At 39.1% G+C, this 19,541-nt stretch overlaps 1 protein-coding gene across 3 annotated transcripts; it reads left to right on the forward strand.

Annotated features, from left to right (window-relative positions):
• The first annotated feature begins 395 nt into the window (after window positions 1-395).
• On the forward strand, window positions 396-19,297 carry septin2 (septin 2). 3 transcript variants are annotated; one of them, XM_048245454.1, is made up of 13 exons: window positions 396-524; window positions 7,250-7,286; window positions 7,750-7,864; window positions 8,254-8,340; window positions 8,653-8,776; window positions 9,802-9,936; window positions 10,026-10,143; window positions 10,819-10,920; window positions 12,227-12,372; window positions 12,546-12,668; window positions 15,058-15,121; window positions 15,880-15,985; window positions 18,391-19,297. In XM_048245454.1, the coding sequence occupies exons 2-12, from the start codon at window positions 7,263-7,265 to the stop codon at window positions 15,964-15,966; spliced, it is 1,125 nt and encodes a 374-aa protein (XP_048101411.1). In that variant the 5' UTR covers window positions 396-524; window positions 7,250-7,262; the 3' UTR covers window positions 15,967-15,985; window positions 18,391-19,297. The 3 variants fall into 3 exon arrangements, with proteins under 3 accessions (XP_048101411.1, XP_048101414.1, XP_048101412.1); XM_048245457.1 differs by having other exon boundaries at window positions 12,546-12,629; XM_048245455.1 differs by having other exon boundaries at window positions 517-537.
• The last annotated feature ends 244 nt before the right edge of the window (window positions 19,298-19,541 follow it).

Consider the following 19,541-nt stretch of genomic DNA (forward strand, 5'->3'; position numbering starts at 1 on the left):
GAAGTGACGTTACCCAGCACCAGTGACGTTACCCAGCATCGCTTAGAGCGCCTTTAAAGTCTGAGAAGACTCAGAAGACTTCGGATAACAAAACAGTGCATTTTCATGCACTGTAATAAAAAGAAGAAGAAGACTTCGGATAACAGAACAGTGCATTTTCATGCACTGTAAAAAGAAGAAGACTTCGGGTAGCAGAACAGTACTGTAAAAAAAAAAGACAAAGAAGAAGACTTAGGATAGCAGACTTCGGATACATTTCATGCACTGTAATAATAATAATAATAAGAAGAAGAATGTAGAAGAATGAAGAAGAAACTGCATGTTCATGCACTGTATCTACGACGAACTATCTTGCTCCGCCTAATATTGGTCCCGCCGTCAAGTTTCCGGTCGACTAACTCGCGAGCGCCCTCTGGGACCTTAACAAATCCAGGAAGTAGGCTACTGGAATTCAAAGAATGTGAGTTGTTCACAGCCTCTCTGAGAAGTTCAGATCACGCTTTCACGCCACAGATATCTAGACGGTAAGTGATTTAAGTACGTAAATCGACCATTGAATTCAGTTGTTCGAAACCTTGAAATGCTCTAGTGCTAGTTCTAACATGCAAGTTGACAGGGAGGGTCGTTTTAAAACGACCATTGAGATGTCGACATTGAAGTTAAGTTAGCATAGCAAGCCAACTGTGTTGATGTAACGTTTACATCCATAGTGAAGTTCCTTGGTGTTTCACCTAACGTTAGTTAACTACTAACAGTTACACAGTGTTAACGCCATAATGTATGTATTGAACGTTGTCAAGCTTGTCCAAGATGATCTGTATAGTATCAAAGCGGGTATGGTTAATACATGGCGGTTAATCATCAAGTAGCGTTGTATTTTTTTTACTATGGCAAGCTGGCCGTTGAGTGCTAACGTTAACGGGGACAACGTTATAATGATAACTAACATAAAGCTTAAATTAAGCAAAGACATGTTTGCCGTGCTGAGCAAAATCATTTGAATGGAGGTGAAAATGATCAGATGTAAAGCTAACAGCTACATTTAGCTGAGGAAGTAGACTACTTCTGGTGTGCAGACAGGAAATGTTGTCGAGATGACCCGAAAGCTAAATGTAACGTTAACGCTACCTCATATCGCTATCTAACGTTAGCTAGGTTAGTTGCGAACGCAGAATCCTGAGTATACGTCGTCAATAACTACCTATGTTGTAGCAAATGTGTAATGTAGGTGTTAATTTGAGTGGAACGTTAATGTAGTCAGAGAGTGCTTGTAGATATTAACATGATGATTTGGGCGTCACCGAAGTTGATGTTCGTGCGGCTGAGCTGGACCGGCTAACAAGTCATAACGTTAGCCAAAGAAGGTATTTAACAGTTAACAAATACGTTAAAGATCTAGGCGTTGACTTGATAACAGCCCCGCCCCCCTTCAGTTCCGGTTCATTTTCTGATCCAGTTAATTTTCTCCATAGAGATGATGGGTGCAGATCATTTGTCTTTTTGTCCATCCTTCCTTCTTCCTGTCCTATCCCTCCTAATTATTTTCATGGGAAACGAGGAAGGAACGATAAGAGGATGGAGGAATGAAGGAGAGAATGTGAAAAGATAGGTCCTGATATGTCCTGCTCACTGACGCATCACTTTTAAGAGACGTAAATTACTGATGATGCAGCACATCATGGCTAGAATAGACCTGTCCTGATATGTCCTGCTCACTGACGCATCACTTTTAAGAGACGTCAATTACTGATGATGCAGCACATCATGGCTAGAATAGACCTGTCCGGAATAAGTCCCGCCTCCGAAACATCCGTGTCCACCCAACTTCCGGTTGTCAAATGTCTATGGGAAATAACATGGCGTTTCGAAATATCGTACCTGTCAAACTGTAGGTGGCAAAGTAGAAAAAGCTGGTGGGCGGATTGGCCTACATACTTCTGGCATCTAGTTTCCACTAGATTTTTTGATTGTCGGTGCGAGTACCGCCAATATGGCAACGTCCGATCTGATGACACACCGTGCAAACCCCTTATTAGCCTATAGGCTACAATGCGTGACCAAAACAGGCATGAACTTTAAAAAAAAAAAAAAAAAGTTTACATGGTAGTTCATGATAATTCCAGCATATAAAAAATCTTTTCTTGGGTCTATCTAATAATTTATTGTCGCTATTGTAGCTAAATCCCTACAAACCTTTTTAAATGTGACCCTGCAAGGCGAAACCAGTCGCTTTGCGCACGGTGCTAGTTTGAGAAAATCCACGATAAACAAACATACGGGTTATAATGTCGAATTTCACGATTTCGCATAATTCCACAGTATACAGTCTACACTTTCAGATTCAGATTTCCTTTGTCCACGCCGCTACAAGGTTTTACGGTAGAGCTAAAATTTACTCAATGTCAGCTCTCTTTCGTTCTTGGCAGATGTAACCGAATATGAATGTTAAGGGTGTCACGAAATCGATCGAAAATTACATCTCAATCTCGAACTTAAAAGTAGAATCAACGATGCAGCCACACCCCCAATGTCACGTCCAGCATGTATGCCAAGACGCACAAACACACATGCACGTGCTGAACTGCAGCGTCAACACTCCTCTAATTTTAGGCTGCAGCCAGTTAAAATATAGGCCTACACATCAACCTACCGAAATCAAAGCCCCTCTTGCTACTTTGAAATCACCGTTGTGGAAGTATTCGTTCATTCACGTCAATTAAAACTAACTTAGCCTACTCAACTTAGCAAGTGAAAAGATGGTCTAATTACAGTCCAAAGTTACTTTAAGGCTTAAAATGTACATTTACATATTCCATGAACACTAACCTTGGGTCTCTTCGGAGTGTGCTGAAACAATCAAATTAACATTCTGTTAACATGTTCACGTCTCTGTTTTAGCCTAATGTTAGTTCTGTTTACATTACAACCGTTGGAACGGTTTTAAAGCGGTTTCAAAATAAAAGCCCCCCGAAAAAGAAAAGGAAAAGACCAAAAAGAGTAAATAACATATAAGGAATGCATTAATAGTAATATTTGAAAAAGATCGAAAATCGAATCGAATCGTGACTTTAAAATCGAAAATTACATCGAATCGAGGATTTGGAGAATCGTGAAACCCCTATTGAACGTCAAAGACTTGCCTTTCAGAGCATGAACGGTCAAAAGCACAAACTTTAAGAAATGTCCTGGTCATTTTAGGGACCAGGTTTTTCATTGACATGGCATTTTAAAAGTAGGCTATACAGTACACAATCCAAAGAATCTCTATGGGAAAATGAATGAAGTTTTTGCATGAAGTTTTGATAAGATTTAAGAGAATCAACAGCCTTCGAAAACTTAGGCGTTAGGTTTGGTAAATTAAAATGTATTTTGTCAGGAGGTGGGTCTGCGCGTCTGCTTGAACTTAGGCTACTGCACAGAGTTCATTACTATTTACCTCAAAGACCAGTATGCTAACGTTATATGTAAACAATGTCTGTACAACATCGATTGCTGTAAATGGGCCGTGCTACCACGAAATGATTCCAGTTTGACAAAATAATAAAATGGGTTTATAGGATATTCATAATCCATAGACCTTAGGGTTTAAAACAAGGGGTCATTTGTTCAATTCCGTTTATCCAACCCAGAGATATGTAACGGCAAGTGTAAGCTTACCCTTTAGCCTCGTTCTGGCCGAAGGCTATCCTCATCTCAGTAAAAAAAACAAGTTTTGAGAAAATCAACTTTAAAGTTTGTGAAACGTGTAAATGAGCGCAGCTTCTAAATGCTCCATTCACGCAGGCGGTAAAACCTGTGAGGCATTCGTATAACTTGTGAGGTAGCCTATAATGTTCGATCTACTTCTGAAGACGACAAGGAGAAAAATAGCCTAATGCTTAATGTATAGCCTAATGTTTTTGTTTTTTAAACTCCAAAACAAATTGAATCGGACCAATCGGGTGCAATCTGTGAGGAATCTTGTCAGCAACAACTGTTTAGGTGGCTGTTTCTTCTCCTAAATCTCTTGCCTTAAATGGAAAATTTCTTCAGAATAATTACGAGTGGATAGCCTATTTATGATGACTTCGTGTTTTGGCTTTTGGCCTCTTCAAGAAGTTATCAGACCAAAGAAAACAGAAACTTTCCTGCTCTCACGTACAGCAAGCGTCTGAACTAGGAAGAAAAACGTCAACTTTATCAAAACTTTAATGCGCAGCCTACACATTTGGCCTTCAAAATCATATTTCTAGATCGTTTTACAGTAAGATATGTCAATGAGTGATAGATAAGAGGATAACCTCATAACATATGACAAACGGCACTTTTACCATTGTCTGAGCGGCCTTCTGTAGGCGATTACCAACCTAGCAACTTTCTAGTTTGGGGTAGGAAACTGCCCGCCTGCTATGAACTGCGGCGTGTTATCTCCTCTAAGTTCAAGCTGCAGCTAGTTAAAAAAAAACACATAAACCAAGCCTCTCGAAGCCTCTCCTGCTAGTCTGAAATATCCGGTATGGAAGTAGGCTATTTTGTCCTTCATGCACGTCAGTTAATGCTAACTTACTCAACTTAGCAAGTGAAAAGAAGTTCTAGTTACAGTCCAATATTAGGCTTACTTTAAGGCATAACATGCACATTGATAAGTGCAATATTCAATGAACACCTTGTGTCTCTTTTGAGTTTGCTGAAACAATCAAATTATCCTTCTGTGTTGTTATATTTCATGTTGATGTCATGTTTAATGTATGTTCTGTTCGCGGTAGGCATTGTTTCAAAATAAAAATGCAGTTTATAAAATAAACAAAACCATATTAATACCATATTAACTGCCCCCGTGTATTAAGCTCATAGCTAAAGAAATTTTGCAAAATCAATGTATATGCTGCGGCTAATAGTTGGGAAATTACAGTATGAATAATACTTGTCATGATATTAGAATGTTTGGGCATTAATATCAAGGGCTTAGAACATGGCCTTGGTTTTGGGACCCATTCATGATATAGACAAGGTTTGAACAAAATCTGAGATCGTGCAGCAAGTAAAAGAGCATGTTTGGCAAGTTGATTGGTAATTTTTTTTCTGCCTTCTTACAGAAAGAAGGATTCATTACAATGTAGGCCTAATAAAATTAGGCTAACAGTTTTATGTAAAAGTGACTTTTCGGGTGTAGTATATGTGTGTGTGTGTTGTACAACTGATATACTGGCCTATGAGGTCGGTGAGAGGAAAATCTTCATGTTGGACCCTGGTAACCCTTTGTAGTTAACCCTTAAAGGAGTACCGTCACACCGGTGTGACGGGAATGTTGGGAAATGAACGTTCTAAAGAATATCTGGGTTCATTGAATTCAACATAGAATTTTAGAACCTTCAATTGTTGCGGAACTTAGAATGTTCAAAAACCTACACCTTTAAGGGTTAAAGCCCGCCTTAGGGTTGAGTCAGACTTCCTTTCCCACAAGAACACACGAGAAAAAAAAGCCTCTCTACTGTCAAGACCACATCCTTCAGACAGAGCTTAACAAAATTTTGCCAAAAAAAAATGATGCCAATGAAACACAGCCTTTTCCACTATAACATTATCTAAATTTTCATCAAAAGTAAACTTCTTTCTAATGCATCCACAGCATTAAAGATATGATCACCCTCTAAAAAAATCTATATTTGCCCACCTCAGGCATACATTTTTTTCACATTGAAATATAATGGATTGAAATATAGGCTAATAAATGTGTCTGGGTGGTATGTGACTGGGTTGTACATTTCATGATAAAATGGCTCTAGTTATCCAATAATGGTCAAGTTATTGACTCGACATACTGTACATGCTGTACAATTAGAAATGTAATTTGCTTAGCAAATAATAGTGTTCAAACTGTAATGAAAAACAGTTCCTGTCTAATTTGTGTGACTGGGTTGTTGGATTTAGCCTTACCCCTCATACTAATGAAAAAACAACAAATAAACAATGTAAAAGAATGTCAGAATTGTTCTGCTTAGTTTCTTAGGTGCTCTATAGGGAGACATTGTAAAAAATTTAGTGAAGTGTGCGCACGATTTACTAAATTGAGAGCACAATTTAGTAAAATGAGCACACATTCTCTCTACACAAAATATATCTTGCGATGACACCTCCTGGGCTCCGTAGATAACCGATAATATTACTCTTGAAAATAAATTATGAAAAATTAATTCGGGACAGCATTTAATGATCATTATTTAATTTCAGTAATTTTATCTACTGCCAATGATGGACAGAACAAATAATAGTCCTCAATGGTACAGCAGTCAACAAAATAGCAGTAGCCTAGGCCTATGTGTGGCTCCTTTAAGTGAATCTGAGGTCAGTGAGTTTCGAGTTAGTGGCCAACGACAGTGCATGAATCGTTTTAATATCTATAGAGTAGGGCTGGGCGATATGGTTGAAAAATTTTTTTTTTTTTTTTTTTTACCTATTTGATTTACCAATGGCGGTTCAGTAGCTCCGCACAGACAGACACACTCCGACAGCCGACACTACGGCTCCATAGAAATGCATTGGGAGCAGCTGATTTTTGTCCGGTTTTATGGGATTTTATATTTATATTTATTGATGTGAGTTGAAAAGGACGGCCAAACGACATGTATGGGATTAAAGCAACACCGATACACAGAATAATGGCTTTCAATCTTGATTATGCTTTCTGTAATTATGTTAAATTAGAATTAAATTCTATCCTCCCAGCTTTCCCCCATAGCAAACCATAACGAAACATTGTAGGCCTACACATAGTCTAAATGAAAATTAAAATCACAATGAACATTGAACAATTAAGCTCTTCATATTACAGTGTTTCCCCGCAGGAAATTTGTTAGTTAAGGTGGTGGCTGTATAATATTAATTAATTACTTTATAATTACACTACCAGTCAAAAGTTTGGAGTCACTTTTTTTTTCATCCCACTCCATTATAGACCACCAGCTGAGATCATTTGCATTGTTTTTTTTACTCAGGGCAGCAGTTTTCAGATTACATTATGTGCATCCCTAGTTTCATAGAATGACCCAGGCCTAAAGGCTATCATGACAATTAAGTTTGTTTAGCTGAAAAACATATTCATTTGATTACATTAACTTATGATATTGATAATTGTGTCCTTGGGGGCCCCGGTTAGCAGAAGCTTTCTGCAGCACTCGGGAGCCATGTAAAACATGCGTATTTGAGATGAAGCTATGACAAGTTTTGCCTTAAATAATTGTATACAATTGTGTTGATGGTTCTTCCACAGGTTGGTGCTGACAATGTCTCAGGTGGATAAACTTAAGGTAAAGTTCTTTGTGCATTTTCAAAGACTATGTCTGAAATTGTATAGTTTTGACAGTACCAAAATAATGTAATTTCAATATTAAATTTCATGGTTGATAAAATGCTAGCAAGTGACATGTAGGAAGTCAAACTTCTAATAAATTGCGTCATTTCGGGGCAGCCGTGGCCTACTGGTTAGCTCTTCGGACCTGTAACCGGAGGGTTGCTGGTTCGAACCCCGACCAGTAGGCATGGCTGAAGTGCCCTTGAGAAAGGCACCTAACCCCTCACTGCTCCCCGAGCGCCGCTGTTGATGCAGGCAGCTCACTGCGCCGGGATTAGTGTGTGCTTCACCTCACTGTGTGTACACTGTGTGCTGTGTGTGTTTCACTAATTCACGGATTGGGATAAATGCAGAGACCAAATTTCCCTCACGGGATCAAAAGATATATAGATATATATACTTATACTATATATTCACAGCAAGGTCAGTTCACCAACCCAGAGACACCTGGATATGTTGGATTTGCAAATCTGCCCAACCAAGTCCATCGAAAATCTGTGAAAAAAGGATTTGAGTTTACGCTCATGGTTGTTGGTAAGTACATTTCTACTCACATTACATCATCATGTAGAATGTATTTTTAAGGCATAATGTTTCATGAGATCATATGAAGGGATGCACCGATCCGACTTTTTCAGTCCCGATACTGATGCCTGGGCTTTGTGTATCGGTCGATTCCGGTCACCAGCCGATCAATCAGTGCATCTCTACTACAAATACAAACAGGCTGATACGGGTTAGGCTTCTAGGCTATTCTCCACACTGATAGGCTGCAGATAAGAGGCATGCACTCTCGACATGCAAACACAGGGAAACACGCACGATATGCAAACCTTGAATGGGTTGAGGGTCCTCGACTGAAGCGTGTTAAGATTTGTTGGTGTATCTGGTTATTGTGACTGCATATATTTTGCTGTCCACAGGAGAGTCTGGCCTGGGGAAATCAACCTTGATCAACAGTCTGTTCCTCACTGATCTCTACCCTGAGAGAATCATTCCTGGAGCAGCAGGTGAGGTCATTTGGTTGTCTGCAGCAGCCCTTAGGGACTATTGTACCCCCAATATCATAGTGAATGTGTCTCACTTGATTCAAAGCAGCCCAATTACTTTTAATAAAAATGTTTTTAATGTATGTGAATAGGGGTTAATGACTTTGTTGTTTCATTCGATTTTTTTTATTTCCAAATTCTCATTAATTTATTAACCACCCACAGCCCAGTTGCAGTGCTAACACATGCACCCATACCAGGATGATCCAAATTCCCAGTTACTTAGACAAGTATTATATTTTTCTATTCTTTTGCATTTTCTTATATTTGTAGAAAAGATTGAGCGCACTGTGCAGATCGAAGCTTCCACAGTTGAGATAGAGGAGCGTGGTGTGAAGCTCCGTCTAACTGTGGTCGATACACCTGGCTACGGAGATGCCATAAACAGCCAAGACTGGTACAGTACAATTTTGTGAAACTTTTGTTTATATATCAGTTAAGCCCAAAAATATTCATATCCCTGGCAACTATCTTTTCAATTTAGATTTTCCCTTGACCAATATGTTTGTTCTGACTGAAAATGAAATTGTCACATGGTGGTGAGCAGTATATCAGTCTTTCCGTTGCACCAGGCTGAATTTTCACGCTGGTGTGGAATTTTCACATACCGACACACCTTTCAGATATAACGTTTGTAACGTGTGCCTGGAAGGCCACGCAGTAACTTTGCTGCGAAACATTGTGAACTGACCCTTATAATTGATAAAAACTAGGGCTGCCAGTGTTAATGCGTTAATCGTGATGAGATTAAGGACCAAGCATAACGCATTAATTTTTTTTTAAATCACATTAATCCCGTGCTGCCAAAGATTTTTTATTTTACACCCTCACTTGTTCTGTTATCAACGATTCTGGCTGCTACTATGATGCACTGTTTCTTGTCCTCAAACTGCCACAGACACTTCCTAGTAGGCTTCTGCCTGCCTTCCTCCTGTAGTCATGAAGATAATAAACACCAATTCAGTTCTGAACTCCCGGTAGGCTGAATGGGCGTTTTAGTTTAAGCTATAATCTACGACATGGGTCGGCAACAGGTGGCCAAAGCTGGCCCGCCACCGAAATAATTTGGCCCAGCCAAATTATTCTGGCAGTCTGAATTTTTTATTTTATTTATTTATTTATTTTTATTTATTTTTGGTCTTTTCTTTTACAATATTGATTTACAAATAGCCTATTCACCAATCAGACCACGGCGGTGGGTGCTTAAACAAATATGAGAAAGAACACCAGAACGCGCTAGGATCCTGCTAGCCTACTCTGTGCATAGCCCTCTGCCAGCACTTTTTTTATAGCACCAGTGAATGCTACAATATTAAGGGTAATATGGATGTATAGAAGGGATGACTTTTTGTACATTTAACTTAATTTTTCATTCATTATACAAAGAGATTAGGTTTCCTAAACCGTTATTTTCTTGTGTAGTTTCAGTACCATTATTTCCTACATTGATGACCAGTTTGAGCGTTACCTGCATGATGAAAGTGGCCTAAATCGCAGACACATTGTTGACAACCGTGTCCACTGCTGTTTCTACTTCATCTCCCCTCTGGGACATGGGTATGTTATATAAACACACAAGCAAAACCAGAGTTGACAACCCCTTTTGCAGGCTGAAACACATCGATGAACCTGTGTTATTTTTACAGGCTGAAACCGCTTGATGTTCAGTTCATGAAGGCTATTCACAATAAAGTGAATGTTGTGCCTGTGATTGCCAAGGCTGACACCCTCACTCTGCGTGAAAGAGAGAGACTGAAACGGAGGGTAAAGGATTTGACACACATTTCACCCATTTTGCAATTGCCATTTCTTTTAGTGTTAGATACGACTCTCCCTCAACCTAACCAACTTCAATATGACTACGACTGATCCGTGTACTTACTTGATGAGACATGATGCTATAACGTATTTTTGTGACTGCTTGGAAAGCCCTGATTCATGAGTTTAACAAATTGTGCTATATTACATGTATATCTCCCTGGACTACGCTCATATGTGCCGAATCTATTTAAGAACACATTGCACACTCATATGTAGCAGTAGAGGGCCAAGTGCATTAAATGCACTTTGCAAGTTAAAGGTGCTCTAAGCGATGCTGGGTAATGTCACTACTTCCTCCCCCTCCCTCCCGTGCTGCTCCCGTGCAATTGAAACTCTCCTAAACGCGCATCTCGTCTGTGATTTGCTGAAACAGTTTGTTATGTTTTTATCGGCTAGGTTTTCCCAGGTTGTTTTTGTTGCAGTTTTTGGGGCCTGGGCTGTCCAGAGATCACGTTTTTTTACAGTGTATTCAGGCCACAGACAGCTAGCGGTTGGTTAGGTGATGTTTGCAGTAAGTGACATAAATAAGTACCATCGCTTCGAGCACCTTTAGAGATCAACAGTAAACAAACTGGTCCATGTCATAATCATTTCTCTTCATAATCATTTCTCTGACAGATTCTTGATGAGATTGATGAACATGGCATCAAAATCTACCATCTGCCTGATGCAGAGTCTGATGAAGATGAGGACTTTAAAGAACAGACCAGAATTCTGAAGGTACATCTGCCTTTATCATAGCTAGTTACAGTTTAGTCATGGATACATGGATGGTTGGGTTCATATGGGTTTATATGGTTTGCCTCATGTAGTCACAGAAGTCTTTAAAGGTGTAAAGTTATGTCGTTTTATGTTTAATTCTGCATTGTCAAGGCAAAGAATGATGCAGTGGCAAACATGAAGGGAAACATGAAGATCATTTTCAGATACAGTATGTATACAGGAGACGTTAGATTCCTTGTACTCTAGGTAGGGGATTTCCCACAATGGCCAATCAACAACCAAGCCTATTTAATATTACGCAACATGGCTTAGGATACGACAATGCACAGTAGGCTGGGTACAGTCGCAAAAGCGCCGCCTGTTGTACCCAGGATCTGTAACGCCCCTCCATCACAGTACCACATGTGCTGCCAGTATCATGAATGCCTAACCAAAGCAACAACAAAACATTGCCAACAAAACAAAATTTGATGTTGGATATTTCGGTCTGGACTTGTTCCTTTGAGAAGCAACTATTCGCTGTTCGGACCAATCAAATTGTCTGGGCGGGCTTTGTATGATGATGGACAGATGAGCAATAGTGCCACGTCCATCATGTCATCTGAGCACGCTTCGGACGATTTGTTTGTAAGAAAAATGCTGGAGAAAAAGGATGCACCCTTGGTTGAAACACGCCCCATAATCACATCCCAATGGAGCAGTATCAGACTCAAATTTTGATGCCATTTAGTTACATCCCGTCATTAGCAAGTGAACCTGTTACACTGAAAGTGTTTTTTCACACATCATATGTGAAACTGCAGCAAATTCATAGGTGACATTTTAAATAAGCTAGAAAGCCTGCATTAAAGTCATGTCAAAAAAGTAAAGTCAAAATCATGATCAGTCAATAGGGTTTCATGCAAACTCATGTTTTTCTGTGAAAAGCAGACTTATGGCTACGATTAGAGATCAGCTAACTTTATAGCTGTATTCAAACAGTCTGAAGAGCTATGCCCATGTAGCCTACTGCAATGATCCCTCATTAATCCCAATAATATCAGATGAAGTCCTTTTAATATAGGCCTAGCTACTGCTGTACTCACTGACTATGCTGGCCTAAAGGCCCGGTGGTAAGCTGGTGTTCCTTTGGTCATTCATCCATGTAGCTTTGTACATACTGAATGACACGCTTGTCACACACGGGTTAGGGACTTCGGTTTGGGCAAAATTTACACCCTAGATTTTTGCTGTCAGTTTTGTTGCCAAACATGGGTCCTTAACAAACTAGATAACCATTTTAAGTACATCATTCTGTGTCTAGGCCAGCATTCCGTTTGCAGTGGTGGGATCAAACCAGCAGATTGAAGCCAAAGGAAAGAAAGTGCGTGGGCGGTTGTACCCATGGGGTGTGGTAGAAGTGGAGAACCCGGAACATAACGACTTCCTCAAGTTGCGCACCATGCTCATGTAAGAGGGCATTATTATTTTGATTTACTTGATATGGCACTGATATGATCGACAGTGCATGATTACTGGAATTGAACAATGACAAGTCGTCTTCCTTGCACCCCCATCTTGTGTACTAGTGCATTTCTGTATGTTCTCTATTGATGAAGCTGCACATCTATTTTTTCCCTTAGTACACACATGCAGGATCTACAGGAGGTGACCCAGGATTTGCACTATGAGAACTTCCGATCTGAACGCCTGAAACGCGGTGGCAGGTTGTCTTCCCATGGTTATGTTTTGCCTCTCTCGCCTGTGTACGTACTGCTCTGCTCTGTCTGCATGCCTTTCTGTGCCTTCCCCAACCTCCAGCTACAAAACACAGATCAACTAAAAACAAGATTAAACCATGTACTTAAAAATGATCTCCAAAAATATTGCAGATGCCAGCTATACTGAGCATAAATCATTTCAAATACACTGTTTTATGCAGCTTTGTGTGGCATTGTATTACAAGTTGAATAATAACTGGAAAATGATCATGATTGTAATAGCCCTGATCCCACCTTGCTGAGTAATAGACTACCTGACCCAACTCGTTGGTTAATGCTCTACTATACTTATGTTAGAGGTCCAAGGAGAGAAATTGTACTCTGTAAAGCGCCATGAGACGTGTAATGTTTTGGCGCTTTATAAGTTAAATTAAATTGAAAAATATCAGTCGATATAGATAATTATTGATTTTTTTTAAATTTTTTTTACCTATTTAAAATAAGGCCCAGGAGAAAAAAAATGCATTTAAACATTATTTTAAACTTGAGCAGGCCTGGTCTGTTTTTTAGTTTCGGTTTGTAGGCCTGTTTAATCGATCTTCTTGCAGCTCGGTGGATTTAGACAGCGACAGTTTGTTGCTTCATGGCTCCCAACGTTGCCATCAGAACTCCCCACTTCAGCGCTCAATCCAGATTCCAGGCACCCAACGTCAGATGCTAGTATGGCAGCTCGCAGGTCAGCCGTCGTGGTCGTGGCAGCTGCAGATCTCTCGCAGTCTTTCTGTCCAGACATTGGATGTAAGCTACAGCGTCATTCACGGATGGATGAGGGACGGCCAGTCAAGGCAAGCTCATCAGCCCAATGGAGTAGCAGCTAACGTTAATGTTAGTTAACGTTAGGCATCAGCCGACTTGTAATCAGAAAAAAAGGACTAAGAATAACACAAAAACTGTCAAATAACATAAATAAAGAGTGAATACATTTCACTAGACAAATAAATACAAAAAATTAACAGAACATTACATAAAATTACGAACATTACATAAAAACAAACAATAACATAATGCCTGACAAATCGCTTAATTGCCTGGCAGACCAGCGATTTTATAAATGGATACATTTGGAAATACGGTGTCAAACCATCAATCTTATCACTCACATATGTTTTGTACTATGTATTCAATAACTGGTATGGTACATATATAAAGAGATAGTAACACTGGATTAATGTGAGCCAGGAACTGAGCGCCTTGCTCCTACATAGACAAATCGGACAGGTTAAAATTCAAGAGTGAAACCATTAATACACAAAGAGAGAAAATGCTTTGAATGTTGGAGCTGATCAATCATGCATCACGGATTCGAACGCGCATGCTGATTTGGCGTTACTGGAACAGAAGTAAGGCAGTGTGTTGCCTTCAGAAACCTTCCTTGTTCTAGCCTCTCTGTGCACTTTAAAGTTTGCAATACTTTATCTATAGGAACCCTATGGATACTACCACCGAAGTGTAAGGCTATTTTAAACTTTGTCGGAGGATTTAAAAATAGCAATTTATTTTGACGTGTGTGTATGCCCGCTGCCGTTGCTAATACAAACAATGGTCTAGCTCAAAGGTTGTTTGAACTTCGGAACTTTCCTTTAACATGCCTTAAAAGATGTCTGATTCTAAGCCAGTTATCAATGGGGAAGGTACTGTTGAGGTCTTTATAACATTCCTATCTTTTCCCCTTGGCTTGTTCTTGCTGCACTGTAGTGCCCAGCTTCCTTTGCCTCTTTACTTCCCTTTACCTCCTTTTACGCTCTTGCTAAATGTTGCTGTGTTCATAACACTTTACAACCTAAGACATTGCTATGGATGTTATTAACTTTGTTAGACTTAAAAGTGATTTGCTGTTAAAGAAAAGAATGAGACTGAGAGACACAATCTTGTCTTTCTAGAAATACCATTCCACACTATTGCACTTCTCTCTGAATGTTGAAGAAACCATTTGTAATGGCTATATCAGTCTCAAAGTACACTGTAATAAGTCTATATCTGTATAGTTTGGGGGAAATGAGGGCATTATTTCATAATCCTGTACTCCTTTGTCATAGTCTGCTGCTCCTAACACTTTTACAAGGATGCATAGCCATATAAAATGGAATATGTTACTTCGGCCACACAATTGATCCGTCAAGCTTGGCCTTAAAATACTTGATTGCCGTTGATCGTCAAGATGAATGATAATATCACCCAGTCTTACAGAGTGCACTGTATTGTAATGTTAAAGTCTCCCATTGCAGCTGGATCATAATCATTATAAACAGATTTTGAATATAGCTCAGTGATAGATGGATATTTTTGTGTTTTTTATTAAAACAATAAAGTATTCAGCTTTTGTTTTTCTTGACCATCTGAGCCCTGCCATCTTTACTGTGTCATTTTGATCCAGGAAGGGCCCAGAACCATCAGAGGAGATGGACAAGGATATTATCCTGCAGGAGAAGGAAGCTGAGGTAAGGTGCCCAGTTGTAGAAAAGATTAACCTGACAAAGGTCAGATATGTGTTGTGTCAAAAACAATAGTGCATTGACAAGATATTTTGATATCCAAATTGTAACACATCTATAAGCATCTGTTGACCTTGAATAGCAACAAGTTATTGTACCTTTTAAAACAATTCAATGCAGTTAAAACGGCAGCTGAGAACTCATTCTGATGTTACTAACTCATAATACCAAGAATGAAGTGTCTGACATTGGCAATATGCGCCTGGAACACTTAATGTTGCACTATGTAACATTGTTAAATGGGTAGGATCATGACTAACTAGGTGCCGTCTTAGCATTAAATGGCGTTCTTTACACCAAGGGGTAAAGATATCAATTCTCCCAAGTTAACTAAAGATGCCATTTCACTGTGATTGGGTGATTGAACTTGTGCTGCTGAGAGATGGATCCACCACTTCAAAATGAGTGTACTTTGGAGGCACTGATGCGTACAGTCCCGGTCCACCATATGTGTTTGTAGGAGTGGGACAAAATGTGAAAGATGTGTGGGAGTCAGACAAATGATTTGGGAGCTGGACTGGATCCTGCAGGAGCAGGACCTGGTTCATCCCGCTCTAGCCTCTAGTTTAATGTATGCTCATTTGTAACTATTATGTAATAGGGGAAAAAAAAACCAACATAATTTACACATCAATATTGACTGACTAAAGATAACATAAAAGAATAAAAATATGTCAATAGTTTCTCTTTCTACCCCCCTGTAGCTCAGACGCATGCAGGAAATGATTGCTAAAATGCAGGCACAGATGCAGAAGCAAGGTGATGGAGATGGAGATGGCCTGCATGCTTGAAGGGCATAACGCCTGAAGGGTAAGAGCCAACAATGGTGGTCCAACATGAACATGAATATTCAGATGGTCATCTGCAGGGGCTGGTTTTACTAACTTTCATCTAACTGCTCATTTGCCATATTTGAAAGTTAATTAAAAGGTTTTTTTGAATGTGTTATCTTACCTGTGATAACTTGTGTAAGAACTTCTCCCATCTAGTGTTTAGGGATTATATTGCAACCTAATAGAACTACGGTAGCTGTCGCACATCAAAAACACCCTAACGCTAACGTTAGCACAGTAAACTGAAAGTGAATGGGAATGGCTAGTGATGTTCACTAGCTAGGTAGCAGCTAAGGACTTTAGGTTAAACTTACATTGTTGCAAACTAACCTGAAATAACATGCATTCAGCAACTTTGTGGTAGTCTGCTAGTTCTAGCAAAACTATGGTAGGTTAGTTTATTTTATAGTTTATAGGTAAAAATAAATCATCCACCGCCACCCACTTGTACCAACGATTTTTCTCCGATTTAGATATCCGCACCTGACTCCACCCGATCATCATTCTAATTCTCAATGAGTTATTAAACATGATAACATTACACCAGGGTTTTAAAATCTGCAATATGTGCTGTTATGAATAAGAAGAAAATAAATTCAACTTATTTCAGTTATAAATTTAACATACAGTTACTTTCATTCAACAGGATTTTTTAATACATTTTCTACTAGTTTTAAAAGTAATGTGCAAGTAACTTGAAATGTAAAGTGGAATGACTGTAGTATAGGCCTTAGGCTTCCCATGTAGGCTAAACACCACCCCCTATTTTCCCAGTGTTCTTTGGTATGCAAAGTAACATCATAGTTAACAACACAACTCTCAATTTTTGTTGACATGTTGACATTAGGCCTACCAGAGATTAGATTTGGTGATTGCCTTGGAGTCTGGCTGACTCATATTCAGTGAGGTGAAGTTTCATGCAAGAATTGAGGCTGTCATCATTTAAGGGCAACTCCAAGCAAAACTGTCATATATCCATAATGCCAACTAAATACCATGGCATTGTGTTGACGTTATGGATGTGACAGTTTTGCGTGGAATTGCCCTTAAACGTGAGTGCAGGTTTGTTGTTATATTTTTCATATGTGAGCAAGATTTCTCACATGCAAGTGGAATAGGGTTAACACAGCAATACTAACTCGTTGCAGTGTGCGATATATAACGGGCAGTTCATTTCGCGTTTTCAGAATCAGTCTTCGGATGGAAACTTTCCCATTTCAGCACGCTTCGAGCTCGCAAGCTGTGGTCGCTGACGTTTCCTTTTTGACATTTTCCTTATCTAGCCTACAGCAAGCGCACACATCAACAATAACAATTAAAGTGTTTCCCTGAAATGGAGAGAAATCGGTGATTTTGTTTGATATTGACATGGCAACGAACCGCGAATGTAACAATATTGTGCAGGCTACGGTTATGGAGTCAAGTGAGGTGGAAAGTTATATAAATTACTCAGATAGACCTACAATATTACATTTTGATTTGAATGAACGAACTAAAATAAAATACATTTTAACTAAATACTCATTAATTATTTTCAAAAGCTTAGCCGCATCAGAGGGATCAAAGAGCCACATGCGACTCCGGAGCCGCGGGTTGACGACCCCTGGCCTAGGCCTACTATTTCTTTTACAACTCTAGCCTACCTCTTTAATTCAGCTGTCTGGTTAAAGCCTGGAAATATTGTACACAAAGTAGCATAGTTGGCTAGCTTACCATAGTCTACTGGTTGGACTGTTCAGTTTCCCTACGTGTGTTTTAAGTTTCAAGGTAATACTTTTTCTCCTTGGGACAGGCCCTTTTGAGTCTTGAAAAACATTGGTATTGAGATGATCAGTCAACTTGAATGCAAGAGTTTTCAACAAATGTGTGCAGCATGCTAATGATGCTAACCGGATTTAATAGTAATTTAGCTAGTCGTCTTCTATGCGTCCTGTTTTCACGATTGTAAATGTTTTATTTGGATTAAATGTGCATGCCTAGGGTTGCGTGTCCATTGAGTGAGGGAGAGAGGGCGATGGCAAGGAGAGGGGGTTTACTTCTATACTGTTTGGTGAAGTTGCACGCATAGTCTACAATGAAATCTACGAGAGCTATGAAATTATGATTTACTTATTTGTCTGTTTATTTCTGGACAACGTAGCGATATGTAAGGCGAGAGATGTGTGTTGTTTATGCGGCTGCGTAAGCTGCAAAACGCTGTGGGAAACACTAGAAGGGGTGTGTCAGGATTCTGCCTTCTCACACCGCTCCTTGCAGTGCTTGGCCTCTACTGAATAAAATCAGTATCACTCACATCAATCCTGAATCTCCATTTCTGTCAGTGTTTGTTATCTGAAGATTCAGAATTTATACTAAGGTATAATTTGTAAATCTTATTCGTAGGTGCATAGCTGCCACTTAAGATGGGATGGAAGGAAAACTTGCTAAAGTGCGGAAAAGTATGGCTTGCCATGGTTTTATTTTAGGTATAACTCCTGTGTGGAATTTTTGTATTTTCAATTGTATTTTTTTGTAAGCAGTATTACATTTTGTATTATGCATATACTGTTACATTACATTTAATATTTGACTGAATATAATCCAAATGAAGAATTATGCTTGTATTTTCTCCATTTTGTTTCGTTTCTTTTTTTTATATTGCTGTTAAGAGCCATACACACACACACACACACACACACACACACATCTTTTTTTTCAGTGTGCACATCTGTTGCAGCATTTACGTTTTCACCACAATTTAAATAATTTGATTGTTATTCCCTGTTATACCTTGCCTAAATGTATCACTAACCTGTTTTAGTATGTGGCCAAATGTGTTTTGGACAGCTGTTTAGAGAGGGCTGTTTGTAAAGATTGGTATATTGAAAATGGGGCAGTTTGGAATAATAATTGGATTATAGTGGAGATGATGGATTCTGTCATTGCTGTTAACTTTTGAATATGTGCCTCTGTCTTGTGTCTGTCTCTGCCTGATAGTGCTATGTTGTTGTTTAGGAATGTGAAGTATCATATTACATTTGAAAAATTGGGTACATGCAACAACTATCCAATATTGAGTCCTCCCTTAATTAACCATTTTTTCATTGGGTTGGTCTGTTACAAAAGGTTATGTATTTGTGTAGTTTTAAATGGTAAGTAACAGATATATAAATGTGGATGCTCTTTCCTGCGTCTGTGTATGTGAATTTCCAATGCTGTGCTTGAACCTCCACTGTTAATCAATGTAACATTCCAGTCTTCCCCTTTTATTCATGAACTTTATAATAAACAAATAAAAAACAAGAAATCACTTTGTACAGTCAAGCAGTCTTTGTGTACAAATTGCTGAGACACCATGTGTATGCTACTAGCACCATAATTGATCCATAATCTATATGGACTACGTACCCTGAGATTGATTGTAAGGTGTAACTATTATAGTGTCAAATACAGTTTAACTGCTGCTTTTTCTTTTTTAAGTAATAATGTACCCTATGAGAATCCAACAATATTTGTTGCTATCAATTCTGATCCAACAGTTTGGCAACTTTACA

This window comes from Alosa alosa, chromosome 6, assembly GCF_017589495.1.
Source record: "Alosa alosa isolate M-15738 ecotype Scorff River chromosome 6, AALO_Geno_1.1, whole genome shotgun sequence".
Taxonomy (NCBI): domain Eukaryota; kingdom Metazoa; phylum Chordata; class Actinopteri; order Clupeiformes; family Clupeidae; genus Alosa; species Alosa alosa.